The sequence below is a fragment of the Eschscholzia californica genome, unplaced genomic scaffold (assembly GCF_041429995.1).
Source record: "Eschscholzia californica isolate CP2 unplaced genomic scaffold, dmEscCali1.0.p SCAF_3, whole genome shotgun sequence".
Taxonomy (NCBI): Eukaryota; Viridiplantae; Streptophyta; class Magnoliopsida; order Ranunculales; family Papaveraceae; genus Eschscholzia; species Eschscholzia californica.
The window spans coordinates 44,877,064-44,904,280 of NW_028238420.1; the positions used below are offsets into that span (position 1 = coordinate 44,877,064).

Sequence of the window (27,217 nt, forward strand, 5' to 3'; positions counted from 1 at the left end):
CTTCAATGACTAAGATTACACCTCCCACACTTATTTCAAAGATCTGGAATTACATCTCTCAAATTTATCTCTAAGAATTGAGATTATACCTCTCAAATTTATCTTCACTAGTTAAGATTACTCCTCTCAAACTTATCTCTAAAAAATCAGATTACAGAACTGTCCGTAACCACCAAACACTGATTATACCTTTGCATCAAATATGTTGTGTCATTTCACTTCTATAATCTACTTAACAAATTTTCACAAAGTAAGTCGATATTCCCTTTACTGGTCAACTGCCAAACCACGATGTATATTTTCCAATTTTGTGAGCACACCAAATGAAACCCTAGTTTGGTACGAAGGCAACTTTTGTTCGGCTCTATCGTTCTCTCATAGTAAGGTAAATATTTGCAACCAAAAAAAAAAAAGGGTAAATCGTTTTATTTCGCCCACTTTACAAAGATGATCGAACACACCACATGGAGTGGATACAAACGTGTACTCACCATTTTGACTTGTGGTAATGTGGTACAAGTCACTCTCAACTCTATATTTTGTCAAAGGGCATACAGCCAGTCGATTTGAATGCAATACAAAAGGACTGAAATATAATAGTTGGAATTCATTAGTAGGCAATTATTGGTACAAATATTTATGGAATAGACAGACAATGAACTTTATAAAAATTAATTTCCATGGGGCAACTTTGCTGGAACAAGATTGGTTCCTTAAATATGTACATAAATGCACCAATTATTCAAAGAGGATGTGGTAGTTAGGAGAGCAAGGCTAGAAAATGCTATAAATCCGAGTATACTTCCTGATCTAAACGAAATCAACAATTTTCATTTTCAAGTCAACTCTTTATCTGTTTTTATAGATTTTTTTTTATTTTTTTTTGATAGACGGTTAATTTCAACTTAGGTCTAGAGTAAATCTACGGTTGTAGTCTCTTCTATCACCTTGTTTAAACATAGGCCGCGACTTTGGAGAATAAAGAAAAATCTCCGGGGAATAAAAATTCTCTACAAAATTGGTCAACTGAGGTTGACTTTCTTTTTTTATATCAATTTGTTGTTATAGAGCTTCCAATTTTAGAGTTAAACAACACTAAATTTTTAGAAGACCCCATAAACGAATTTAAAAAGAACTTTTATGAACTTAAGCAAAATCTTTCTACGGTTCTAAACCCTAAACTCTTTGTTTCTTCTTTTCTTCATCTTATTTTCCAAAATTTTGTTTTCTTCTAATCACTAAATCCTAAATACATGGAGAACAGACAAAACATGTTTAGAAGTGAATATGTTTTAGGATTCAAAATTAACTGATTTCTAGATTTTAGAATGTTTTTATCTTGGAGAAGATTAATGGATGAAGACACTTGCTTTGGACATCCCATAGAAAATGTATTAAGAACTTCAAGATATTTTGTTTGATAATTTCTAGAGTTTAGAATGTTTTTTCTCTTCTTTATCTCCCTAACTTTGTTTTTGATTTCAGAGAAATTAGGTTAGTAGGTGATAGAGATTTTGGAAAAATAAGTAAGAAGTAATGGAGAAGGAAAAAGATGAGATGAATGAGTTTTTCTCTGGAGAAGAAGAAAGAGGGAAAATGACATTAAAAAATTCAAGTTAGTTTTGTAAGATGCAAATTTTTTTTTTTTTTGTATTCCTCATCAAAAATATGGGTTTTTTGACCTTACCCCTTCAAAATTAATTGGTAATTGAGTTTACCCCCTTCAGTAATTGGTAATTGAGCTTACCCACTAATTTATGTTTTTTTTTTGTCAAAACTACCTACGACATGTTTGGTATGTGATAATAAAATCGTAAATTAAATAATACATAAACAAAATCAACCTTTACTAATCATATTTCTAACCAAATCAAACAATAAAGTAAGGTGGAATCTCTATTAGGAATCTTATTGAAGAATAATTGTTCTTGGTAATTACAATGATTTCACGTACGCCAAACACAACTTTTTTGTTTTTGTCAACAGTAATAAGTCTAAGGGGGTAAGCTCAATTATCCATCATTGAGAGGGGTACACTAAATTTCCAATTAGCGACGAGGGGGTAAGCTCAAAAAATCCAAAAAAAAATATTCCCTAGAGATTTCACAAATAAACATGAATTCCCCAGAAATTTTTCTTTATTCCACAAAGTCGCGGCCTTAAACATATCGACAAAAATGAGGGTTCGTGATATCATGGGCTAAGCATTAATATGTTTGAACTAAGTTTTTAGGACGCAAAATCAATTTCCACAAAAAAAAATGCAAAATCAATTACTGAAAGCATCTTTAATGGGGCACTCTAAGAAAACTCTAAAGTCCTAGTTGTTAAATATGAGTTAATATTCTCTTTTCTAAGTGTCAAAATAGAGACACTCTAAACTTATTTTTTGTCTTAAATGGAGATCTCTAAAACATCTCTAGTTAGAGCACCTCTAATGGAACACTCTAGGAAAAACTTCTAAAATCCTAGTTGTCAAGTCTGAGTTAAGATTCTCTTGCCCAAGAGCATCTCCAGTGCAAAATTCAATCTTAGAAACTAGGAGTGCCACATGGGATTTTCTGAGTTTTTAAAAAAAAAATCATCTCCAATGCAAAACTCAACTAAGATCTCAAAAAAATTATGTGTTGAGAGTGGAATAAAGATATCTCAAGAGGACACTCCATTTCTAGAGTGTCCTCTTGAGATATCTCTAATTGTCCAACTCATCAACAGTTAAATTTCAACCAACAGAAATCAAGTTTTAAAATAACTAATTATTTTTTTACCAAAATAACCATTTTACATAAGTGAAAAAAAGAAACAAGTTTAGAATTTTGCATTGGAGACAAACAAGAATTGAGGATCTCTATTTTCACCACCTAGGAGTGAGAATCTCAATTGGTACTCGACTAATAGGACGAGTAGAAATTTATTTGAGTTTTGCATTGGAGATGTTGTAAGTGTTATGGAGACGCTCGAAACTATTTTTCTCCAATGGAGATCTCTAAAACATCTCTGTTTAGTACACATGTCACTTTGGAATTCAATACGGAGTATGTACAAAGTAGTAAAAAAACGAAGTTTCTATTGGTTAAACTTTTAGAGTGACACTTAGAGAGTTTCGAGAAGACACTCTAATTTCTATTTTTCCTATCTCTCTGACTCCTCATTGTTGATTGATGATGTTGGGTTTAGAAACAAGGTTGTTTTCATAGTAACGTGTTGGTCATGACGATTCGAAGAAGAAGAAGAGATGAAGAAGTAGAAGGGATGGGCGGACATGGTGCCTCCTTAGTAGGCACCAAATCCGCACTAGGTGTCTACAGAGACCAGGGACTAACAACAATTTTAACGGGTGCTATTAGTCGCTCTCTTTACGAAGGAAGTGATCTAATTGGCAAGAATAACACCATTTTGACTTGATGCTTAAATGCAGAAACAGGATGGGCTTTGGGTTCCGTGGTATCATTACAATCAGGGGAGATGGGCTACAAATGTAGATGAACATAAGGTGGTTTTAGGCCACAACAAATTTTACCAAAGCCCAGGTCCACGTAAAGGCACCAGTGGAGTTCCAATTTTTAAGACCTGGGCACCTGCCTCCTAAGTCCTAACTAGACATCCCTCTTTTTTTTTTTTAAATGCAAAAAGCCCCTCAAAGTCCTTTTGAATGGTAAATTTAAAACTCTGATTTATTCCATATTTTCTTCAGAATCACCCCCTCCTAGACATTTTACTGAACAGGAGGAATGAAATTACCAATGAGGAGTGAACTTACCAATCGGTTCATAGATGTTATTTTTTGTACGGTTTGAAAAATGTTTTTTATTTTCTGAACCTCGCCCGCTCCAACTCTACCCAAGGGTAGAAAGTGTATAGAACATCTAATGTGAACGTGACAAACACCACCAAATTGTTGTCTGGACATTGGAAAGTTAATTTTGATAATGCCCCTGCTAGACATGACAAAAAGCTTGTCGTTTGAATCTGAAAAGACTAATTAACTCATTAACAGAAATTTGAAATTTTGGAAAATCAAACTCTACAGAGTATGGAAGTATAAATCCATATTTTATTGGTTATGTTATAGGCATTAGTAAATAATGAATTTTAGAGCGGCTTCTGTGGTCTTTTAAACTTGTATATATTGAGTAGAAAATTTACTTAAGACTAATGTTGAATAGCTTTAAAACATGAACTCCAAAACCTGTATTGAGGAAATCTATCTCTACAAAAAAAAATATCGTGTAAGCATAATACTCATGTTGATTGTCTAAATTTAATTAAGGCCAGCGCTTTGGGGAAAGCTAAATAGTTTCCGGGGTGTGAAATTTTAAAGGGAATATGCAAAATTTCGAAAAGTTTCCGGGGAAACATATTTTATGGGGAATATGGCTCAAAATAAAAAAATTTCCCCCTCACCTCCCTCCACCTCACCTCACCTCACTCCACCTCATCTTCTCTCTCCACCTCATCTTCTCTCTCTCTTCTCCGATAAGTCGCCGGCCGGAAAATTTTCCGGCCGGCGACCATGAAAAAAAAAAAAAAATTTCTCTCACATCTCTCTCTCTCTCTAAACTCCGGCGAAGGGGGTTTCCCTTCGCCGGAGTTTCGGTCTGTTGAAGAACAGACCGGAACTGGTCTGTTCTTCAACAGACCGGATCTGGCCTGTTGAAGAACAGACCAGATCGGTCTGTTCTTCAACAGACCGGAACTGGTCTGTTGAAGAACAGACCGATCTGGTCTGTTCTTCAACAGGCCAGATCCGGTCTGTTGAAGAACAGACCAGTTCCGGTCTGTTCTTCAACAGACCGGAACTCCGGCGAAGGGAAACCCCCTTCGCCGGAGTTTAGAGAGAGAGAGAGATGTGAGAGAAATTTTTTTTTTTTTTTCATGGTCGCCGGCCGGAAAATTTTCCGGCCGGCGACTTATCGGAGAAGAGAGAGAGAAGATGAGGTGGAGAGAGAAGATGAGGTGGAGGGAGAGAAGTGAGGTGGAGGGAGAGAGCTGAGGTGGAGAAGCTATTTTGCTTTCCCCCTACATAAAATTGTCAAACAAAATTGACCAATTTTTGACCAAATCTTCACACCCCGGAAACTATTTAGCTTTCCCCAAAGCGCTGGCCTTAATTAATTATGGCAAACGATAAAACCTTTGACAAATTACTTTCTAAGACCTCTGGAACATCACGTTTAACTTGAAATATCCTACTTAATAAACTGAGGGGCGAAAACTTAACAAAGATATCAACCTTACCCTCACGAAAAAACAAATTAATCGAATCATCCTAGATTTTGAAGTCATTTTCATAAATAGAAACCTAGGTTAAGCCTTCAAATGACTAAGTTTCACGTTGATGAATTGATTTTAGTAATGGTTGATTGAGAATTTAACTTAATTTAGTGTAAATGATTAACTACTCACTTTTGAGATTTGGTAATTAAGTGATTAATTAATCTAAATACCTCCAATTAAAACGTGATTAATCAGGTTAATCACAAAACATAAACCTAAAATTAAAACGTGCTTTAATTGGTGTGCTTTTGACTTATGCTCCAACTTTAGACAAATGTCGTAATCTGATTGGACAAGACGAAATATGAACAGGTTAGAGAAAGTCAAACTGGGTAAAAAACAGTAAAAACGAGTGGACCCACACGTACTGTATTAATTATGGGTCCTACTATTTTCCTATTTGAGACATTTTTTATACTATTTGAATAAAATCTATTCATGGGTATTGGATAATATAGACTAAGCTATTTATATCATCCATCTCCTTATAGATTTCAGTAGTAACAAGTGAAGTCTAGATAGAGAAAGTGAGTGAGAGAAGGAGAAAAAAATGGAGAAGACAGACTTTGATTCACCCAAATCAGTTGATAGAAAAACTATAGAGAAAAATAGAAGAACTCATATGAAGATCCTCTGTTCTCAACTCTGTTCTCTTCTCCCAAATAATCAAAATTCCTCAAAGGTAATTTTTTTTTTCTTTCGAGAACTCGCCTCTCTCTAGAGGACTAGAAACTCTGTCTCTCTCTTTCTAGATAAGTAGTGACATTTATGGTTCTGCAACGGAGAGACCAGAGTTTGAATCTTACTGTTTCGAAAAAAAAACAGTTTATGTTGTGACGTCTTTCTCTCTTTCTCTTTAGTTCTCTCTCTCAATTGTATATGTGGTATTTAAATTTTGCAGGAATTAATGCCACTGTCTGACCAATTAGATGAAACTACAAATTATATCAAGAAGATGGAGGAGAATTTAGAAATCATGAAGAAGAAGAAAGAAAGTTTAACGGGAATTCAAAAGATTACTAAAAGAATGGGTTGTGGAATGAATGTAGAATTGAAAGTAATTAAACCTCCTCAACTTGAAATTCGTAATATTGGTTCCATATTAGAACTAGTTCTCATTAGTGGAACAGAGAATTCTTCGACGATTTTTTACAACATTATCAATATATTAAAAGAAGAAGGAGCTGAGATTTTAAATGCTAATTTTTCAGTCGTTAACGACTCGACTTTCTACACTATATATTCCGAGGTTAGTTAATTTATTTTGTGTATATTAATATTTCAGTCTCGATTTAATTATGATATTTTGATTATTTTTCGGTTGGTTCTGAAGTCTTAATTTATTTTTTGTGTAGGTTGGAGAATTGGAACCAAGAATTTCATGGAGATTAAACCAGTTTATCAATGAAATAGTACAATAAAATTTGGGTATTTGAATAATTTGTAATTCCATAAATCATTCAGATTATCAATGAAGCAAGACTTCATGTTAATTTATAGTGATTTGTTACCCAATTGATATAATATAATAAATCTATTGGGGTCTATTGAATTTTTTTTTAAGAAACAACAATTAATGATTAGGTCCTTCTCCTAGAAGTTTGGATTTGATCATGACCTTCAACCAGTAGAAGATGCCTATTTCAAAAATGATCCAACCCATGGATAAGAAGAGAAAAAAAATGAAAATTAAGGCTGACATGTATATAAAAACAGAGTAATGCGTGTTGATGGAGTGGTAGACGAGTATTTTAAGTCTTAAATCATATCCTATGATAAGTCGTTTACAGCGAAAAGTATTCTTTTTAGTTCGAGTTAGAAGCTTAATCTCCCTTTTATAAAAAAAAAAAAGTACTTACATCACTAATATTTTCAGAAAAGGTTTTTGTTAAACAAGACAAATTATAGAAAGAAAATGTTTTATTTTCCTTGGTTATTTTATGTCATTAGCTGAGTGGTTAAAACTATAGCAACGTCCTTACAAAGTGCCTACTTAACTCTGTCTCTGAAAATTTATTTTTTGCTATCAGAGAAGAGAAATTTATTTGATTTATATTATGTTAATGATTAAACAAATCTAAACTCTCATTTGGATGAAACAAAAATTGTTGCCAAAAGTATACAGACACGCACATCCTAGCTGACTAGCCGTGGCCTCAACGGGCCGTGGTTGTTATACGCAACGTCAACAAATAATTAAATAGTCCCATATGTTATAAAAATATTCTTATATAACATGAAAGTAAACCCAAATTATTTCCTCTTACCTTTTCTTGGTGCTCAATCTTACCTTTTCTTGGTGCCCAATTAAAAGGGTCTTTAAATATCTTAAATTGAAATCTAAATTTGTCTCTAATCAAAACCTCTACGAAAAATTACGATTCTGTTTCGTGAGATCGAAAAATGAATCAAGAATATTTTGAACTAAACACCAAAATCAAACGAACAGAGAAAGGAATTAGGAAAAAGATTAAAGCTCGATTTCAGATTACTGAAGCGATAAGAGCGAAAAAGGTACAAACCATACATCAAATATTGATTCAAAAATCATTCTTTTGAATTCGATTCTTCGAAATTTCGTAACTAATTATGTACTTATTTTTTAATTGTTTGAGTAGTTGCGTCAAGAAGAGGTGATTTTGCAGTTGAAGAATTTAAATCTCCATGATGAGAAACATAAGAGATTAGTGGAAGAGAAGTTGAATGAAATTGAAGACTTCAATTGTGTTTATGGGAATTGGCATGCTAGAAGAAATACATGGTGTAAGAAGGGTGTTACTTTATGTTCCTCTGAGCAAGTACTAAACAAATATGTAAGTTTTAATCACCGTTAGATGGGAATAAGAATCCATCGATAGAAGATTGTAATACGGTTAGTGTTTTTTTTCTTTTAGTCTTCTTTTATTTATAAATATTTTGTTGTCGAAACAGATTTGTAATTTGCAAATTAAGATGCGGCATAATACCAACTCCGTAGTTAAGGAGAAAAAGATTGTTAGGGACATTAAAGAGCTTGAAGTGACAAGGGAGAGAGTTGTTGATAATTTTGCAAAGAAAGTGAGATCTTACTCACTTGGTGGGGAGGCAGCTATTAAGGATCATATTGATGTAAGTTTGATTCTAACCTTTTTCTTTTGGTTGTCTGGTATATAATAATTAGATCTTTTCCGAAACAAAAAGTTTCCGGGCCTTTCAAATTTTGGGTGAAATTGTTATTTTGTTTTCCCTAAACCCCCACTTCTTTTTTTGCTCGCCGGTGTGGGTTACCGACAGATTTTCATCACCTCCCACCAACGCCACCACCTCCGACCACCACCATTTATCTCTGTTGTATGGTAACAGTTATGTTGATTCAAATGGATTTCATGAATATCTTGTTTAACATGTTTTTTTGTTTATGGTATTCTAGTATCTAGGTTTGGAATTGAAATGGTTAAGAGATGACAAGCAACAAATCAGAGCAAGAATTAAGGAGAGGGAGGATGAAATGAAGTCCATATCCAATGAGATTAGTTTATTACAAGTGCAATTGACAACTACAAACGAGAAAAGAAGGGCAGAATATGAAAACTTGGTTGAACTCAAAAAACAAATTAAGAAACAAAGAGATGGGAATAATGTGTGATTCTGCCTTTTTATTTTTACTTTCCAAGGTTCTTGCTTATAAACCAAAGTTGTAATATAATCAAATTTCTTATCTAAGATTATCACGGAATGGTGGATGTCAATTAAACTTCGGTTTCACCAAATTTTTTTTCGTTTTTGAAATAATTTTGAACTTTGGACTCCAGAATGGAAAGACATACATGTTTCCGTTCAACCAGAATAGACTTCATTCCCTTGTTAACCATGCATTATATCCTATAGATCACCATTTATGACTTTTAGTCACATGAAGACTTCATAGTTACATTCCCAATTGAAAAACCAAATACTTTTGCAAGGAATATCATATCACAATTTCTTATATTAATTTTGTAATCTAATAAATTCCATCAAACCGATCAATCGCCTATATACCCCACATTAGCACATCCAAACATTTATGGTGTACCCAAGCAAGAAAAGAAAGAACATGAAAAGGGATATAACTTGCTAATGGCAAATTGATTTTTATTATTACAAAAAAGAAAAAGTAACAAACAATATTTATTTTAGAAAACAATACAACAACATTTCTTAACAGAAACGAAGAACACAAAAGGAAAGAAGATCATTAACATATCAAACCAATGTAAAAGGAAGAACCCAAAAGAGAGAAGATTAACATATCAAACCAATGTAATTAGCGTTAGTGATAAATTTTACGATCATCGTCACAAGTTGATCAAACTACACTTTTTCGTACTTTTTGGTAAAATAAGTATTATAAGAATGTTTTTTTTTTGGAAAGAACAAGATTCGAACTCTGGTCTCTCCAAGTGAGAAAATTCAGAAACATTTTCATTGAATGTATCTTTGACAACGAGTAATGGCACTGCAACCTCTTCTGTAAGGATTAACTTTAGTAGCTCTAGTACAACCATAATAAGAAGCTCCTCTTCTTCCACAAGGAACATTATTTTTCTTAAGAACACCATAACTTAAGTATTTTTTAGGTCTAAAAAGAGATCGACGATTGATCTCGGAGTCCATCATCATTTCATCTTCTTCATCAATGCAATCTCCAACTAACCCATTACATTTACTTTCTGATAATCCATTGTTACTCCTTGTTAATCCCCATATTATATCAGAAGTTGTTGATTCAACAACCAAACAAGCTAATGCCAAGAATAAAATTGCACCCAATATCACTTTATTCATTGCCATATGACTCAAAAGAAAAGAGAGATGAATTTGATGAGGGAGAATGGGTTTGAGCTCTACCCTTTCCTGTTTAAAGGAGAGGGAGAGAGAGAGAGAAAGTAAAGGATTGAGAGAGAAAAGTGGATTGGAGGTGGTGGGGATATGTTGGAAGGGTGAGATTGTTTTTAAGGTGAGGGTTTGTGATTCAACGTCTTTTACGCTTGTAATTGACATCATAGAGTCTTTCTCTCTCATTAAAATGTTGTTTCTAACATGAGAGGGTATGTTCTAATAATAGAGAGATGGTTAGGGTTTTGTTTGCTCTCCCAACCCCTTACCCAACCCTAGCATAGGAATTCTTAACCGTTTTACAAACTATTTTTGCCTTCTAAAAATGGTTTTCTTTGTTGCTATTCTTACTTTGTTTAAGTTTTGCAAGAACAATGTAATTTTCTTTCAATTTCAATATATTCAATAATTGACAAAAAACTTTCAGCCCAATGATTAAAACTTTCGATTTTTCTTTCAAGTTTTGCAAGAAGCCTTTCACTTTCAAATTTCTTGATTAAGAGTTTGGTTATAGTCTTCGAGAGTAACAATATGTAATTTGAGAAAAAAAAAAATTCTATTTTCCGAAATTTATCCAAATATAAACCCAAAATTCCTACTTTGATGAAAATTGACCAATCTGTAAATGTATGTGAGAAACAATAGGAGCACAAGGGTCAAGTTTAAGCTTTATTATGACTACAACACCATCATTCAGTCCCACCACAAACTTGTTTTCCTTCCAAGGATGAGCAACAACTACAACTGCAAGTGGGTAAAACTTATTTTTGAGTTTATAGTCCAAAAAACTACACCCAATCTCACATTTAGTCTACCATAATATTGATATAAGTTTTTAAGTCAAAATAAAAATTATAATGGAAATCTAGTCCAGATGTTCCCATCTCCATAAAAAACACAAATTTCTATGATTTTTATTTTATCTTAATACCCTTTATAACCTTCTATATAAGATAAATTCTTCATTTTAAAAAAGGATTTTTGAGTCAACAGTCCAAAATCTGGGGGGTAAACCAAAAAAAATCCACTCTTGCCCAAAAATTAGTTGCAGGTCCAAATGTCAGTTTTTTTTTTATTCCCCTCTTGCCCTTGGACGGGACATGCTGACGTTTTCCTGAAAAAAAATAATGTCTGGTAAATAAAATAATTTACCAGTACACGAAAAATTCAAAGTTTCAAAATTTTTTGAAAATTTGAAATTTTCAAACGAAATTTCAAATTCCCGCCCAGCAAACCATCTCTTCCCGGTAAATAAAATAATTTCCTGTACACAAAAAATTCAAATTTTCAAATTTTTTTGAAATTTTCAAACGAAATATTTTTTTCGAAATTTTCGAAATTTTCAAACGAAATTTCAAATTCCCGGCCAAAATTTCAAATTTTTTTGAAAATTTTAAATTCCCGGGCAAATTTTGAAATTTTTTTGAAAATTTTAAACTCCCGCCCAGCAAAAGTGTCTAGTACAGAAAAAAATTTCCAGTAAATAAAATAATTTCCCGGTCACAAATTTTTTTTTTCGAAGTTTTGAAATTTTCAAACGAAAATTCAAATTCCCGCCCAAATTTTCAAATTTTTTTACGAAATTTCAAATTCCCGCCCAGCAAAAATGTCTAGTACAGAAAAAAATTTCCAGTAAATAAAATAATTTACCAAAAAAAATTGCGTTTCTCGGGAATTTTTCGGTGGTTGTTCCGTAATTTTCTGAACAGTACACATTCTGATGGACGGGTTGTCAGATTATTTTTCAGAAAAAAAATCGTTTCCCGAGAATTTTCGATGGCAATTTTGTAATTTTCGATGGCATGAACGGTAAATACTTTATTTTCTAAGGGCCCTTTACGTAATTTTGACCCCCCAAACTGACACATTGGACCTCCTTTACATTTTTAGGCAACTTTGGGTGGGATTTTCATTTTGGCCCCCTTTTTGGACCAATGACCCAACCCCTCTTTAAAAAATCAATCTTCTCTTCTTACCGAAATCCTCTTTTTCATTTTCTCTCTCTAAAACAATAATTTTTTATGTCAGAGTTACTAAATAATTACGAATCTTAATATATGTATGGTACAAAACACATTTTGTATATAACATAAAGCATTTTGTATATAACAAAACTCATTTTGTTCTCCATCATCGTACTCCCTTCTCTCCACCTTTATTGAGATATTTTTTTATATCTTTTTTTTTTTTTTGGAATTGAAACTTCATTTAAAGCCCTTAAGGCAACTGAAATTACAATGAAGTTAAAAGACAAAATCCAAGAGTCCTGAAAATTTCAGGGCAGTAAGTGAATTTGAAAAACTAAGAAGGATGTAAAGCAAACATTGCCATGTTATGGGCTGCAGTGTTTGCCTCCCGCGGGACCCAATGAAATTCACTCCTTTCAATTTTTGCCACCTGTTCCTTAATCCCTAGAATTATGCCTTTGATCCTCCACGGGGTTGTCTTCTCACCATACGATGATGCTTGGATTACAATCCTTGAGTCCCCTTCAAATATCACTTTTTGAAACCCTAGCCTCACCGCTGTTTCAGCCGCATATAAGAGAGCCCGTGCTTCACTCTCCAGCGACGATTTAGGGTTTAGTGTTCTTCCCTCTTGGTAAAGGATTTCACCATTTCCATTCCTAACAACCACTCCTATAGCCGCACCATGAGTCCCAAATGCTCCATCAAAGTTTACTTTAACCCACTCTGCATGAGGCGGAGTCCATAACCGATCTGGTATATTTGGTGAGTTTGTTCCTTATCCATCTGAGCTAAGACATGCTCTTAAGGTTTTGGTGATGATACTTGGGAGGTGAAGATGAGATCTATTAAAGTGTATGTTGTTTCTCTCCTTCCAAAAAAACCAAAGCAGGTAAATATAAAACTTTACTTTTTTCTGGTTTCTCTTGCTTTGATTGATTAGTTCTCTGATCAAATTTTTTGGATCTTCATCTCGTGTGAGGGGTTCGTGAACTTGAGCAAGCGTCCAAAGATCTCTAAATCTTTGGCACTCACTAAATAGGTGAAGAATAGATTCTGGTTCTTGATTGCAAAGCACACACTCTGTTGATATATGTTGGTTCCCTATGGAGATGCTGGTTAACACAGGTAGGCCTTGATTAAGTAGCTTCCATATGAATTGTAGAATTTTTGGTTCCACATAAGTTAGATTCCAGAATTTTGACCATGGGAAATCAACATATGTTCTTGGGTTCTGGTGATGTGGTGTAATCTCTTTGAAAAAAGATTTTGGTGTAAACTCCCCCCTGACCGTAGGTATCCAGATTAATCTATCCAAAGGAGTGAGTATAGAAAGATTAATTTGTTGAATTGCTGCAGTAGTAGCTTCATCAAAATAAGCATTCAAAACATCCACTTTCCATATCATATGATCTCTCTCTATAAGGTCTGAAACCCAATAAATATTTGCAGGTAAAGGCTGAGTACAGTGTGGTATGAACCCCGGTAACTCGGGGATCCAAGGGTCTTCAGTTATCTTCAATGTGGATCCATCACCCACTTGCCAACAACTTTGTTTACGCAGGTCCTCCTTCACCTCCATTAACGCAGACCACAACGGAGATGCATTCTTTTTTTTCCTTTCATTCCAGAATGTATTCGTGTTGTAATACTTAGCAATAGTGATTTTTGCCCATGTAGAAGTAAGATTGACCAACAGTCGCCAGGCTAATTTAGCCACTAAAGACTGGTTTACTTTTGCCAAAGGCCTAATACCCAGACCACCCAGTTGTTTAGGCCTCTGGATGAGTTCCCACGGAAGAAAATGCATTTTATGCTCCCCTTCATCTTGATTCCACCAAAAATTCCTCTGTAACCTCTCGAGTTGATTAATTACTCCTTGAGGTAGTATAGATAAACCCATGAAATATGTGCATATAGGGCTCAAGGTAGGTTGAGAAGAGTTGTTCGACCCGCTTGCGATACAAATTTCCGCTTCCAATTAGCAAGTCTAGTACGGAATTTTTGGACAAGGAAATTAAATGATTGAATACGAGTTTTTGGCTTAAGAATTAGTGAGCCCAGGTATTTCTCCGAATCATTCATCAGTGGGGCTTGTAACTCCGTAACATATCGATTTTTTATTTCTGTTGACGTCCCTGAACTAAAGAATAGAGAGGATTTTGAGAAATTAACCGCCTGTCCCGAAAACCTGCAATAATCTTCAATGATCGATTTGACCGCCTGTAGGTTTTTATCGGTAGCCTCCCCCATGATGATTAAGTCATCAGCAAATAGGAGATGGGAGACTCGAGGCGCTTTTCTGTTTACTCTGTAACCGTCAAATAATGATTCCCTTTCAAACTGATCAATAAGTATAGATAAGGCTTGTGAGACGCCAACAACCCTTGGCTCAAGTGGTAAGAGGTAAGTCTTCCAACTTAAAGGTCAAGGGTTCGAGGCACACGCTATTAAAAAAAAAAGGCTTGTGAGACAAGAATGAATAAATAAGGCGATAGGGAACAACCTTGTCCAGGAGTTTCCCCGAGATTCCGATTGTTGCCAGCACCATTTTTAGGAAGGCCCAATCGACTCGATCGTAAGCTTTAGCCATATCCAACTTTAATATGAATGCCCCTGCCTTGGCTTTAGATAATCTCATCGAGTGCATGGATTTTTTAACGATGATAATATTGTCGATTATCTGTCTGTTTGGAACAAAAGCGTTCTGGTTCCACCTAACACTGGAATCTAGGAGTAGCATCAGTCTATTTGCAATGATCTTTGTGATGAACTTATGGAGGGTGTTGCACAAAGCGATTGGCCTATAGTCAGCAGCCTTCGATGGGTGATCGGTTTTTGGGATAAGGACCAGGTTGGTCTCATTAATTGTCGCGGGGAAAGATCCTCTCATGAACGTATCTTGAATAAAACTTATGATTTCCGGTCCCACTATATTTTTTGGGATAATAAACCGTATCTTGAGATATTTTTTTTTATATCAGAGTTACTAACAGATTATAAATTTTCACATATGTATGATAAACAACACATTTTGCATATAAAAAAACAAAACACATTTTGTATATAACAAAAAACATTTTGCATATAAAAGAACTAACATCCCTTTTTTCTAGGAAGATAGGACATTAATCCTATTTTGAGTTTTATTTTGGGCCTTATTCCGATGGACCCTAACTAAAATTATTGTAGTAATTTATATAATTTGTTATTGAATTTGTTGAAAATGTGAGGAGACCAATTGGAATTATTTTAAAAATTTATATTTATTTAATTTGTGTATGAATGTCCTACAATATAAATTGATATATAAATTAATATTAGTCGACTTAAAATTTTATAGTTTTTTTATTATAAACAAATTTTGTAAAGTATAACATTTTAAAACTTTAAAACATTGTTATTTTAAATTTAATTTATTAACACTTTTACATTTCTATTATTACATTTCTAATATTTTTTTAATCCATATTTTTCAAATAACTATCTTTAGTTTATTAGTTGTTAATAAATGTACTAATTTATTTTAATATTTTCAACCCAATTTTGTAAAGTATAACATTTTAAAACTTTAAAATTTTGTTATTTTAAATTTAATTTATTAACACTTTTACATTTCTATTATTACATTTTTAATGATTTTTTAATTAATATTTTTAAAATAGCTATCTTTAGTTTATTAGTTGTTAATAAATGTACTAATTTAGTTTATTATTTTTAAATCAATACAAATTAAATTTGCTAGAGTTTAACATTGCTTTTTAAATTTTAAATTTTTGTTTATATGTTTGTTTTTAAAAAGTTTAATTTTTAGTTATTAAATATTATATTTTTAACATTTATAAATTTCTTGTTTGGGTCAACAAAGGGAGTTTTAAGGTATAAACTTCCTTTACTTCAACGTTGTTGGACTCGGGATCTCGCACTACAGACCAAAAAATTTTCAAATGTCAAATTTAAGCATTTGTTCAAAAAATCTTTTTAGGCTTAGAATTACTAACAGATGATTACCTCTTTAGGAACCCCATCCTCTAACAATAAGAGCGACTTGTAGAAAGTGTCGGACAAGTATAAGTTATCGACGAAAAGTTTTATGCCCGATTGAGTCCTGCACCCCGATAGTAAAGAGGTGTCCTTGAGAACAGAAAAAACTTCTATTAACTGCTGAAAGTCATCAACTAGTTTTAACCTTGAAGATTTCTAAGCTCGCGACTTATACTTCCTACAAGGACACTGGTGTAAATTTTTTAACAACCCCATCAAGGCCAAACCAATCACGGCTATAAAAAAGGAGATGTTTACCAAAAACTATATTTGCAGCGTTGCTCTAAATTTCCCTATTCCTTTTTATTTATTTTCAGCACCTTTCTGTAAATTTTATGAATTCCAACCGAATCAGCGTCAAAACAATCACGGCTATAAAAAAAGAGAAATGCATTAGTGTTCAAATGACAAATAAAGCAAAACTCATTGGTGATATATTAATTAATATTAGTCGACTTAAAATTTTATAGTTTTTTTATTAACAAAATTTTGTAAAGTATAACATTTTAAAACTATAAAATTTTGTTACTTTAAATTTTATTTATTAACACTTTTACATTTCTATTACATTTTTTATATTTTTTAAATTAATATTTTTAAAATAGCTATCTTTAGTTTATTAGTTGTTAATAAATGTACTAATTTAGTTTAATATTTTTAAATCAATACAAATTAAATTTGGTAGAGTTTAACATTGCTTTTTGAATTTTAAATTCATTTTGTATATTTTGTTTTAAAAAGTTTAACTTTAAGTCATTACATACTATATTTTTAACATTTTATAAATTTCTTTGGTTGGGGTAAACAAAGGGAGTTTTAAGGTATAAACTTTAAAAAAAACAAAAAGTTGTAGTCCTTAATGTTTTTTAGTTTCTTTTTTCTCTGTCTTCCCCTCCCACTTATACAATTAAGACATTTTATTAAAATTTAAAAGTATGTATTTTGTTTTAAACAATGAATGTTTTTTTTAATATCTCAAATTAATAAATTTTAATATTTATATATGCTATGGGTTATGTATTATTTGTTATGTAAGGAATTGAATATATTATACATATCTTCTGTATGAAGTCAAGATGGCTTGCTTCGTACAAAGCAAGTTCGGATCTATGAATCACGAGCCATTCAATCTGATCAGGCATGAACTGGAGGCATGTATCTGCTATCAGTCTTGTTCTGTTTTTGTTTTCCAGGAAAGTGTGTCGCTTCTCCCAAGTATCCCACTTCCAGGCACAAATCTACGTAATAATGTGACATTAACTATCAGTAGTTGTAACTTCTCAAAGTTACGTTGACAAAAGAAACTTATTAATATGACATTTACCTGACATTTTGATGTCCTGAAATTAGGACATTGAGGGCTTGAGAAAAGCACAAGCTTGTTATTATGTGTGAGACATGGAGAGTTGTCGTAACCTTGTAATTAGGATTCTGATATATGAATATTCAGATTGTTCCATCATCAAGTCCTACTAGTATGATGTTGTTGTTTCCTGAATGCAACATTACACATGTTGTAGCAACATCTGGTGGAGAGATCACCCTCGACCTCGAGAATCTCTATTTCCCACATACAAGTCAGTGGCATAGCAATATATGAGGTTTCAATGGTGACATAAAGACAACAAGAAAACTGACATTAGAGTCTCTCCTGTGGAAGAGAGCAACATCTCCACCACATAATGAAATAACCGAACCCTGGTAGGCTGAACCGAGACAGAAAAATCCTCTGTACTCATCACGCCCATGCGTACTAAAGAAGAGATCATTGTCATCCATAAGAAAGAATTTCCCCGTTCCACGGTGCGGTCCAATCACATCAGGTGTCCAATGCCAGAGGTTGTAGGGGTCTGACCCTATTACAATGATACAGACACTTGAATCGGTGTATAACAGCCTTCGAATTTGCTTAACACAAAATGAGGTAACGAGCAGTGAGACTATAAAATTAGATAGGGTTACTTAACACTACAAAATTTTATAGAGCCCAAGTTCAATTTGCTTTGGAAAGAAGTGTGCTTGCTGTTATTGGTGTATTCGGAACTTCCTTACCCATCGACAACATTCAACATAACTCATTGTTGATATATTAATTAATATTAGTCGACTTAAAATATTATAGTTTTTTTATTAACCAAATTTTGTAAAGTATAACATTTTAAAACTTTAAAATTTTGTTATTTTAAATTTTATTTATTAACACTTTTACATTTCTATTATTGCATTTTTAAATTTTTTAAATAGCTATCTTTAGTTTATTAGTTGTTAATAAATGTACTAATTTAGTTTAATATTTTTAAATCAATACAAATTAAATTTGCTAGAGTTTAAAATTGCTTTTTAAATTTTAAATTTATTTTGTATATGTTTGTTTTTAAAAAATTTAACTTTAAGTCATTACATATTATATTTTTAACATTTTATAAATTTCTTTGGTTGGGGTAAACAATGGGAGTTTTAAGGTATAAACTTTTAAAAAAACAAAAAGCTATAGTCCTTAATTTTTTTTTTGTTGAAACTAGTGCTTAATGTTTTTTAGTTTCTTCTTTCTCTGTCTTCCCCTCCTACTTCTACAATTAAGACATTTTATTAAAATTTAAAAGTATGTTTTTTGTTTTAAACAATGAATGTTTTTTTTAATATCTTAAATTAATAAATTTTAACATTTATTAATACTCATGCATATAAATAACAAAACACAAATAATGAAATTAACCCAAAATCTCTATTTGATGAATTAAAGAGATGTAAAAGGTTTTAGGTACTTACCTAAGTAATTATTAAAGAGTCCATTATTCTTTGATAATTACTTTTGAGGGCTCTGCACATGACATATTGCTAATACGTTCCCCACACTTCAAACTGATATTTTATGGTCCATGATGTATAAATTGATTAGATCACCATTTGAGACCCTCAAGTGAAATAACATGTATTATGTAATTAATACATATATTAGTCCACATTAGTCATTAGTATTAAAAATATTAACAAGTTGTTCACCTTGGGTGGAGGTTGTGGCTTCACAACCTAGAGGGAAATTATATGGGCGCCATGAGTTCTACAAACCAAACCCCAAAATTCTAACCATTGCTCGTTTCGTGTGAGATCTCAATTTTGAATCTTTATTTATTTTTTGGGTATAAGCCCATGAGTGTCTGTCTATACGGAACGACATAGTTAGAGGGCGTGTTGTCAATATTATATCGATAAGAAAGAAGAGCACAATCCCTAAAGAACATATGGAATGAAATCCAAGCATAATATTTCACAAAAGAGAAATCATTACATTGATACTAATGAAACACCAAAATGAACAAAGACCTAGAATTAGACAAAATGAACCAACAATTTGAGGGTTTAACAGAAAAAGTAAACACAAACAATCTTCACCAAATGAAAGAACTAAGACACATGCAACATCACACAATAAAACTACCCAATGGGAAATTACCAATGACCAATACAGAGATTAATAAAACCAAGAGAATGGAATAAGTAGAAGAAGCCATTAATGAAGGTGAGAAAGAAGAGGCAGGTGATGGTGCTTGATCTTGATCACTATCACCATTTGTAGGTGATAAAGCAGGAGGAGAGCTAGTTGGTGGTGATGAAATTGGTTGGTTCTTAGGTCTTAAAGACATAACAACTGTGATCATCTTTTGACCTTTCTCACAATTACCTTGATTACCACTTATAAAGAAGAATGGACCTGATCTATCAAGTTTAATCTTTGATTCTCCATCACCCATCTTCTCAATTGCTTCTTTTGTGTTGCAGATATTGTAGTTTTCTTTGCTTACTATCAAAACAGAGTCTCTGTTTTTCTCATACTTGAAAACTACAAAACAAAATCAATAACAACCCATTAGTTAGAGAGAGAGATAGATGGGTAGAGAGAGAGAGAGAGATGGGTAGAGAGAGAGAGAGAGAGATGGGTAGAGAGAGAGAGAGATGGGTAGAGAGAGAAAGAAAAGTTACTTACTTAAGGTATCATTAACTTGAAACCTATTTCTTTCAGCCCAATGATTAAAACTTTCAGATGGGTTTGGCACCCACCCTTTTTTTCCACCAACATAGAAGTCACGACCTTCTGATAATGAAAAGTTAAGAACAGAGCATACCAAGATCCCCACAATTGAAACCCTAGTAATAGACTCCATTCTTGTTAATTCACTACAAAGCAAATTGTCTTAGAGAGAGAGAGAGAGAGAAGACTAGATGTTAGAGAGAGAGAAAGAAAGGAGTAATGTGTGAATAGCTAGGCAGGGTGGGATGAATGTATTTATAGAGAGAGAAAGAGAGTGAGAGGGTAAGTTGAAAACAAGCAAAGTTGGAAAGCAGGAAGCTATTTTGGGAAGATGAAATAAATTGAGTGGGCGTTTCATGAGAGATTTTTATTTTAGTAACAGTCAAACAGACGCTTGGCAATTTCTATAATTTGTATATATTCAGTCTCCAACGGCTATGTTCATCATTTCAAGTTTTGGAGTTTTGATTATGTTACAACCAAATTTTTGAATCTTTTAACATGAAAACAGATTGTTTTTGCCAAGTGTAAATTGATTCAATTTGAATTTTTTGTTTTGATTCTTCAAAAACTGACAGTAAATATGTTTGAATTTGAAAGAATTAAGTGATGGGTTTTGAGGGTTTAGAAAACAAAGTTTTGTTTGCAGATTTTAAGTTGTAGTGTTTCATTGGGCATCACAAGTAATCTAATTCGATATCTAAATGGCAATGCCGTGAATATCTTAAACGTAAAGTTCATTAGTTTGCGGATCTCTTGGGTATGAATATATGTGTCAGCTTGAGCTTAGTAACTATCAAAGTCGCTCAAGCTTAGTAAGTATCCAGGTTGCTTAGGTATTAGCTTAAGCCTAGTAAGTATCTTTGTCACTTCGGTGTCAGCGCAAACTTAGTGTAAGTGTAGAGGTCGTTCAGGTAGGCTTGTGGAGCATTACTCCCGAAAAAGCTCCATGCCCGATGAGCTCGAGCTTGGGGTCAAGGTCATTTAGGTGGGCTCATAGAGCGTTCATCCCGAACATAACTCCATACCTTTTGAGCTCGGGCTTGGTGTCTATAGTGTGGACAACATCCGTAACTCTTACGGTTTGGAGCATCATTGTCATTGAACCTTCAAAGGAAATCTTAGTAATGCAGCTTCTTTAATCTCATTTTTATGTTCTGAATTCTTTATCTTTATGCTTTTTGTGATCATTTTGTTAGTACTTTGCTTGTAAATATGCACATGAAATCTGAAAATTTCGGGTAAACTTCTAAAAAATAACTTAAAATTTCACCATTTATATTTAACTTATATATTGAATATCCACATTTGTATATCAATAAGTCCAACAAATGAATCAACAATGCCCAAATGTAACATTTTTCCATAGTTTTGCTTACAAGATATTTTACTTGAAAACCTTGGGGAACAACATTTCTTTGGTCGTCAAACAACTAAATAAGATAGTCTCGTTTCGCCTGCCGTAATAGCCTTAATGCCTTCACGATGGGTATATGCTCAATTTGACATGCCATGGCAGTCATCATCTAGGTTTGGGGTAATCTTCCTTGTACGTTAGACTGCGTAGTGTGTTCTGAAACTTCCATAAATCTTATAATCCTTCGACTGCCCTGAAAAAAACAGTTTTCTGACAGAAAATACAAGTTTCATCACAAGTTGGTACAGAGATGCTGGTATCCTTGCACACTACTATTGTAGTTCCTTTCTGTTCCGAAAAATGCTTTGGACAATTTTCTTCCACATTCCCATCTTCGGGACAAACCCTTGACAAATCATTTGATCGAGAACGAAATCCACATCTTCTAACCGGTTCTCATTGCAAAGCCCTTCAATTACCAACTTGTAAGATAAAAAGCTAGGAAAAATCCCCTCATTAACCATCCTACCCATGAAGCATTTAGCATCAATAAACCTATTCGAATCAATTATACAATATAAAACAGCTTGATACGATCCTGAATTCGGATAACACCCCTTAATCTTCATTCTATCCAAGAGTTGAATCCCCTCATCAACTCTACCTTGTTTCCCAAGTCCAGAGATCAACACATTGAATGTTATAGTATCCGGCTCACAACTTTCTCTCTCCATTCTATCAAACAACTCGAAAGCTTCGTCTACTCTACCATTACTACATAAACAATGCATCAAAGTCGAATAAGTTTTCGGGTTTGGCTTACAACCTTGTTTGGGATATTCATCAAGTAATTCAAAAGCTTCTTTCAGCTTGGCATTTTCACATAAACCTTTGATGAGTATATTGAGTGAACAAGTATCTATAGCTATACCTAATCTAGGAGCACCCAAGTAAACTTGATGAACAATTTCATATTGTTTAGCACAAACAAGCATATTAAGTACATAATTGAAGGTTTTAACAGAAGGCCAACAATTATAATCAGGCATACTAAATAGGGTTTTAATTGCTTCATCTATAAACCCACCAACATTACCATAAATCTTGATAACAAAGTAAAAGAAATCATCAGAAAGCTTACAATGATTGTTCTTTTGGGTTTTGATTCTCTTGAGTATGTCTTGAATTTCATTGAACTTCTTTGATTGAGATAGTTTGTCAATAACAAGAGTATAAAGGGTTTCATTAGGTTTATAATCTTTCCTTTGGGAGATTTTATCTAAGACATTCATAATTGAATCTGGGTCTTTTAGGGTTTTGAAAATCTTCAAGACTTCATTTGGGGCTAACCAATCTTTATGATTTAGCTTTTCCAAAGGACAGAGATTTTGCTTTGTAGTTGTATACCTAAGAGCAATTTGGTTCCAATATAAAGATTTGGGGAGTTTTGTCCGAACCAGCATTTTTTTTTTCTTTGAATTGGAGATGTACAGTTCTTGAAAGTTTTCTGTTTTGGAGGGTTTAATGGATGTGAGAGAGAGGGTGAAGTCGCTTTAGGTGAAAGGGTGGACAGATTGGTTGGTGTGTGAAGGGAAGCCGAGAATTTTTTTTAGAGACTCTTTTTTATTTTGGGCCAGCGCTTTCGGGAAAGCTAAATAATTTCCGGGGTGTAAAATTTTAAAGGGAATATGTAGAATTTTAGAAATTTTCCGGAGAAATAAATTTTAAGGGGAAATAAAAAAAACACTCTACCTCACCTCACTCTCTCTCCACTTCACTTCTGTCTTCTCAGATTAGGTCGTCGGCCGGGAAATTTTCCAGCCGGCGACCATGAAAAGAAAAAAAAAATTCACTCTCTTTCTCTCTCTAGAAACTCCGGCGAAGGGGTTTCCCTTCGCCGGAGTTCCGGTCTGTTGAGAGAAAGAAAGAGAGTGAATTTTTTTTTTTTTTCTTTTCATGGTCGCCGGCTGGAAAATTTCCCGGCCGACGACCTAATCGGAGAAGACAGAGGTGAGGTGGAGAGAGAGTGAGGTGAGGTGGAGAAGTATTTTGCTTTCCCCCTAAATAAAATTGTCAAACAAAATTGACCAATTTTTGACCAAGTCTTCACACCCCATAAACTATTTAGCTTTCCCCAAAGCGCTGGCCTTATTTTATTTTTGTTATGGGAAGTTTTAAAGGCATCTCCCAATAGAAATGAAAAAATTTGGTGACGGTCGCACCGAGGTGTCGTCTGACCGTCGCTGGCGACCCTTTTCCGACGAAGGAAAGAGAGAGAAGATAAATAAGGTGGAGTTCTTTGAAGGAGTAAAAAAGAAAAGAAGCAGTCAACTATAAAAGTTGATTGAAGTCGACTAACGAAAAAATTCAAAAGAGTTAGATATTGGAAGCTGGTCATCGTTAGAGGACCATTTTGATGAGTTGATAATCTTTAGGGGGTCAAAATAGAATTAACCATTTTTTGGCCTCTGACAGTGTAATTGTCCTAATGGACCCTTTTGACTTAGTAAATCTAATTTGACTACATTTGGTTAGAGGCGACCCAAATGATGAACTCAAACTGATTTTCATTATAAATTCAGCTCAACTTCCACGAAATTCAACTTAAATGTTTTGATTTGAAATCGGTGGACTAGAGTTGGAATTTTGTTACAAACTAGGCTCAAGGTCCACCGAAATCAACTCCAATATTCTAGAATTGAAAATGGTGGAATTGATCCGAAATTTGTAACAAAATTCGGCCCGAGTCCATCGATAGTGGTGGTAGGAACCCTAGCTCGTCTAGGGTTTGAAACCTCCCTCGATGGTAGGCAATCTACTTTGTTTTGGAAAAGAAATACTACAAGTCTTTTAGTCTTTTTGGTTCTCTTCTTACAACTGATTATGCTTCGAAGCTTTCAAGATAGGTCGGTGAACAAACTTCTTGTTGACATTCATAGTGGTAAAAATTGGATTTTATGTACTAGTATTCGACATGTTCTCGACCAAGACAAAGTTTCGAATTTCAACAAAAAAAAAGACAAAGTTTCGAAATATAAAAACATGCCTATCGAGAGAAATTGATTGTGAGATTGTTAATTTGTTAGAGCAGTCAAGATGTTGTGTAGGAGAAAGTTGCTCTAGCATTGTTGGATTGACAATGTGATGGGTGTTTGGCAATTAGAAATGCTATTTCGCCTGTAATTTGGGAGCGACTATAGATTGAAGGTTAATCTGGCTGACTCCAATTGGTGGAGGCATTTCTCTCTATTTACATGGCATGATCAATTGGAGTTGGCCACATCGGCCACCTTTGCTTGGCAAAGGGTAGAAAATGAAACTCAAAGTAAACCATTACCAACTAATGAACTAAACAAGATAACCAGAAAACAGCTAACAATATTAATGGCCATACTGAGCAAACAAATACACTAAAACCCCTACCCCAGTAACATATCTCCTTTTACATTCTATACCCAAACCCTTTTTTCCCCAAATTGAAACAAGATAATGAACAAGAAAATAAAACTTATACCATCCCCCTCTGATAGATCTTTTTCTTTCAGTTCTAGTACAAACAGTATCCCTCTAGTATACCAAAACCCACCACCCTAATAACAAATACATTAATGAAAAAAAAGAAAAAAAATCATCAACTTACTAGCTAGCTCTTGTCCTGAATTATGATGGTGACGATGAAGATGATGAAGGATCCGAGGTTCCTCTCAGAGCAAACATCTAATGTAATGATTAAGTTGTAGTGTTTGCAACTAACATGATAGCTCGGATCCGAAAACCCCTTGTGATGATCAATCCGTCCATTCGTGGAAAATAATAGTAGAGGCTACAAAAGTAGACCAATCTCAGACCTAAATAAGAGTCAACTATCTATCTGCAGCGAAAAATCTATCACGAGAGAGAGACAGAGTTGAAACGAAACAGGAAACCGTTGATTTCGTGTAGGTCTGGAGTACAGATAAACTTCATTACAAAGAGAAAAGCTAGGAAATAAGAATGAAAATGACTCCCATGGATGAGAAAGCTAGCGAAATAACAAAACCCTAATGAAAGATGGAGAGGGAGGTAATGCAAGATTTGCTAGATCAAAGAAGTGACAGAGGATCCATAGTTGTTAAGCTCAGGCCAAACACCAACACTCATATTGGAGTTCCAATACATAGTTGAATCGTTCGAGCCTACCGCATTTTGGTAGGGTAGATTCCATTCCATAACCTTATTACCTTCTTCCCTCTTCATTTCTTTATTCCTTTCCATCCTCATGTCATCACTATTCATCCCTCCCATTTGAAGATCATAAGGTAACAAACCTTGAATATAACTAATACTACTTCTACTTTCTCTGGGATCACTAGGTGTACTATTCAACATAAATTTATGTTGTTGATCAAGGCTAGACTCCATATTCAAACTAGAAGATGGAGACCCAAAGAGCGAAAACCTAGACGAAAGAAGGGAGCTCGAAGAGTTAATCAAATCTTGAGCTTCAGTAGTAGTAGAATCATTGACATATCTAGTTCCATAAGTCTCATGGTCATAGTTTAGTCCCATATGACCTAATTGAGATTGGTGATCATAAGAGCCAGTTAAAGATGGTGAAAATGAAAGATGACTCATGAAAGAAGAGCTAGTATCGGGTAGTCCATAGAATAATGGATTCATTTGGAGTTGATGAGATTGAATATTAGGTTTTGTACTTGTTAGTTGTGATGAAGATGTATCATTATTTGAACTAGGTTTCTTTATGACTACTCTCTTGTTCTTCCGATATCCGCCACCGACAGGAACACTTCGAAGAGTACCACCTCTAGTCCAGTAACGTTTACAAGCTTTACAGAAGTGTCTAGGTTGAGACAAACTGTAGTTGTTATAGTAACAAAATTTTGTATTCGAAGAATCACAACGAGGACACTTTAGGGCTTGTTGATGATCTTGGTTACCTATTTTTTCCATGTTTCCTTTTCGATTAGCTATTAGACCTCCACTCTCCTCTATCTGCACAAATAGATAAAAAAAACTAAGCAACAAAGTATATATTTAGAGGGAGAGAGAGAGAGAGAGAGAGAGAGAGAGAGAGAGAGAGAGAGAGAGAGAGAGAGAGAGATGAGAACCTGATGAGGCCATTCAGGAGTGGTGGTGGTGGTAGAAGAGATGACCATGTTTTCAGAGTTACCCAAACTTGTAAATGTTGTCTAAAGAAGGAATTGTTGTTGGATTTGTCTAACAGAGAGAGTCCTAGGTAGTTCTTAGCAATTTGAAACTTGAAATGGGAAAGTTGAAGAGAGAAAGAGAGAGAGAGAGAGGGAGAGAGACTTAGAAAGCAAGAAGAACAAATTTATAACTACTTGAGTGGGATGGTCATATGCTTGGACACATAGGGTCTCTCATTCATGGGGCCATCTTAGGTCTATAAATAAACCATGACCATGAATATCACATAGATCTTACATTTAGCTTTATTAACTTTAACCCTGTAGTTGATTCAAGAGACACCAAGATATTCGTTAAACCCCAATGATACAAGAACATCTTCATGTACACTCTTGTGTACCACCTTACCTAAGGTAAGGGATTATTTCGTCTATTCGTACTCTTTTAGAGCACGAAGGTGTACAATGGAGTGTATTATAAATATCTTTCACAATTTTGGATAAACTAGATTAATACAATTTTGGATAAACTAGATTA

At 33.9% G+C, this 27,217-nt stretch overlaps 4 protein-coding genes, 1 long non-coding RNA gene and 1 pseudogene across 5 annotated transcripts; 3 read left to right on the forward strand and 3 right to left on the reverse strand.

The window, feature by feature from the left end:
- The first annotated feature begins 5,717 nt into the window (after window positions 1–5,717).
- LOC147550760 (transcription factor bHLH162-like) lies at window positions 5,718–6,822 on the forward strand. The gene is made up of 3 exons (XM_086666956.1): window positions 5,718–5,959; window positions 6,179–6,526; window positions 6,633–6,822. Exons 1-3 carry the CDS (start codon window positions 5,828–5,830, stop codon window positions 6,696–6,698), a joined length of 546 nt encoding a protein of 181 aa, XP_086523082.1. The 5' UTR covers window positions 5,718–5,827; the 3' UTR covers window positions 6,699–6,822.
- Window positions 6,823–7,506: 684 nt separating this feature from the next.
- On the forward strand, window positions 7,507–9,026 carry LOC147550761 (proton pump-interactor BIP131-like). Its single transcript, XM_086666957.1, has 4 exons — window positions 7,507–7,791; window positions 7,896–8,090; window positions 8,209–8,385; window positions 8,687–9,026. The coding sequence occupies exons 1-4, from the start codon at window positions 7,681–7,683 to the stop codon at window positions 8,900–8,902; spliced, it is 699 nt and encodes a 232-aa protein (XP_086523083.1). The 5' UTR covers window positions 7,507–7,680; the 3' UTR covers window positions 8,903–9,026.
- Window positions 9,027–9,720: 694 nt separating this feature from the next.
- LOC147550762 (protein RALF-like 22 pseudogene) lies at window positions 9,721–10,083 on the reverse strand (annotated as a pseudogene).
- A 2,572-nt stretch (window positions 10,084–12,655) lies between these two features.
- LOC147550763 (uncharacterized) lies at window positions 12,656–13,780 on the forward strand. The gene is made up of 2 exons (XR_015237153.1): window positions 12,656–13,229; window positions 13,554–13,780. It is a non-coding gene; the product is annotated as an uncharacterized LOC147550763 (long non-coding RNA).
- A 7,652-nt stretch (window positions 13,781–21,432) lies between these two features.
- On the reverse strand, window positions 21,433–23,117 carry LOC147550764 (Pentatricopeptide repeat (PPR) superfamily protein). The gene has a single exon (XM_086672671.1). The coding sequence runs from the start codon at window positions 22,993–22,995 to the stop codon at window positions 21,865–21,867; it is 1,131 nt and encodes a 376-aa protein (XP_086528797.1). The 5' UTR covers window positions 22,996–23,117; the 3' UTR covers window positions 21,433–21,864.
- Window positions 23,118–24,890: 1,773 nt separating this feature from the next.
- Window positions 24,891–26,913, reverse strand: LOC147550765 (dof zinc finger protein DOF1.4-like). Its single transcript, XM_086669495.1, has 2 exons — window positions 26,641–26,913; window positions 24,891–26,524 (listed from the first exon to the last, which is right to left on the reverse strand). Exons 1-2 carry the CDS (start codon window positions 26,686–26,688, stop codon window positions 25,610–25,612), a joined length of 963 nt encoding a protein of 320 aa, XP_086525621.1. The 5' UTR covers window positions 26,689–26,913; the 3' UTR covers window positions 24,891–25,609.
- Between the last annotated feature and the right edge of the window lie 304 nt (window positions 26,914–27,217).

What these genes read in the sequence shown, in the direction of transcription:
- LOC147550760 (XM_086666956.1), top strand. Translation starts at nt 5,828, where the DNA reads ATGGAGAAGACAGACTTTGATTCACCCAAATCAGTTGATAGAAAAACT. An exon ending in ATAATCAAAATTCCTCAAAG is followed by an intron (nt 5,960 to 6,178) that starts GTAATTTTTTTT and finishes TAAATTTTGCAG; the next exon opens with GAATTAATGCCACTGTCTGA. An exon ending in TCTACACTATATATTCCGAG is followed by an intron (nt 6,527 to 6,632) that starts GTTAGTTAATTT and finishes TTTTTTGTGTAG; the next exon opens with GTTGGAGAATTGGAACCAAG.
- LOC147550761 (XM_086666957.1), top strand. Translation starts at nt 7,681, where the DNA reads ATGAATCAAGAATATTTTGAACTAAACACCAAAATCAAACGAACAGAG. An exon ending in AGCAAGTACTAAACAAATAT is followed by an intron (nt 8,091 to 8,208) that starts GTAAGTTTTAAT and finishes TTGTCGAAACAG; the next exon opens with ATTTGTAATTTGCAAATTAA. An exon ending in CTATTAAGGATCATATTGAT is followed by an intron (nt 8,386 to 8,686) that starts GTAAGTTTGATT and finishes ATGGTATTCTAG; the next exon opens with TATCTAGGTTTGGAATTGAA.
- LOC147550764 (XM_086672671.1), bottom strand. Translation starts at nt 22,995, where the DNA reads ATGCTGGTTCGGACAAAACTCCCCAAATCTTTATATTGGAACCAAATT.
- LOC147550765 (XM_086669495.1), bottom strand. Translation starts at nt 26,688, where the DNA reads ATGGTCATCTCTTCTACCACCACCACCACTCCTGAATGGCCTCATCAG. An exon ending in CTCCTGAATGGCCTCATCAG is followed by an intron (nt 26,525 to 26,640) that starts GTTCTCATCTCT and finishes CTATTTGTGCAG; the next exon opens with ATAGAGGAGAGTGGAGGTCT.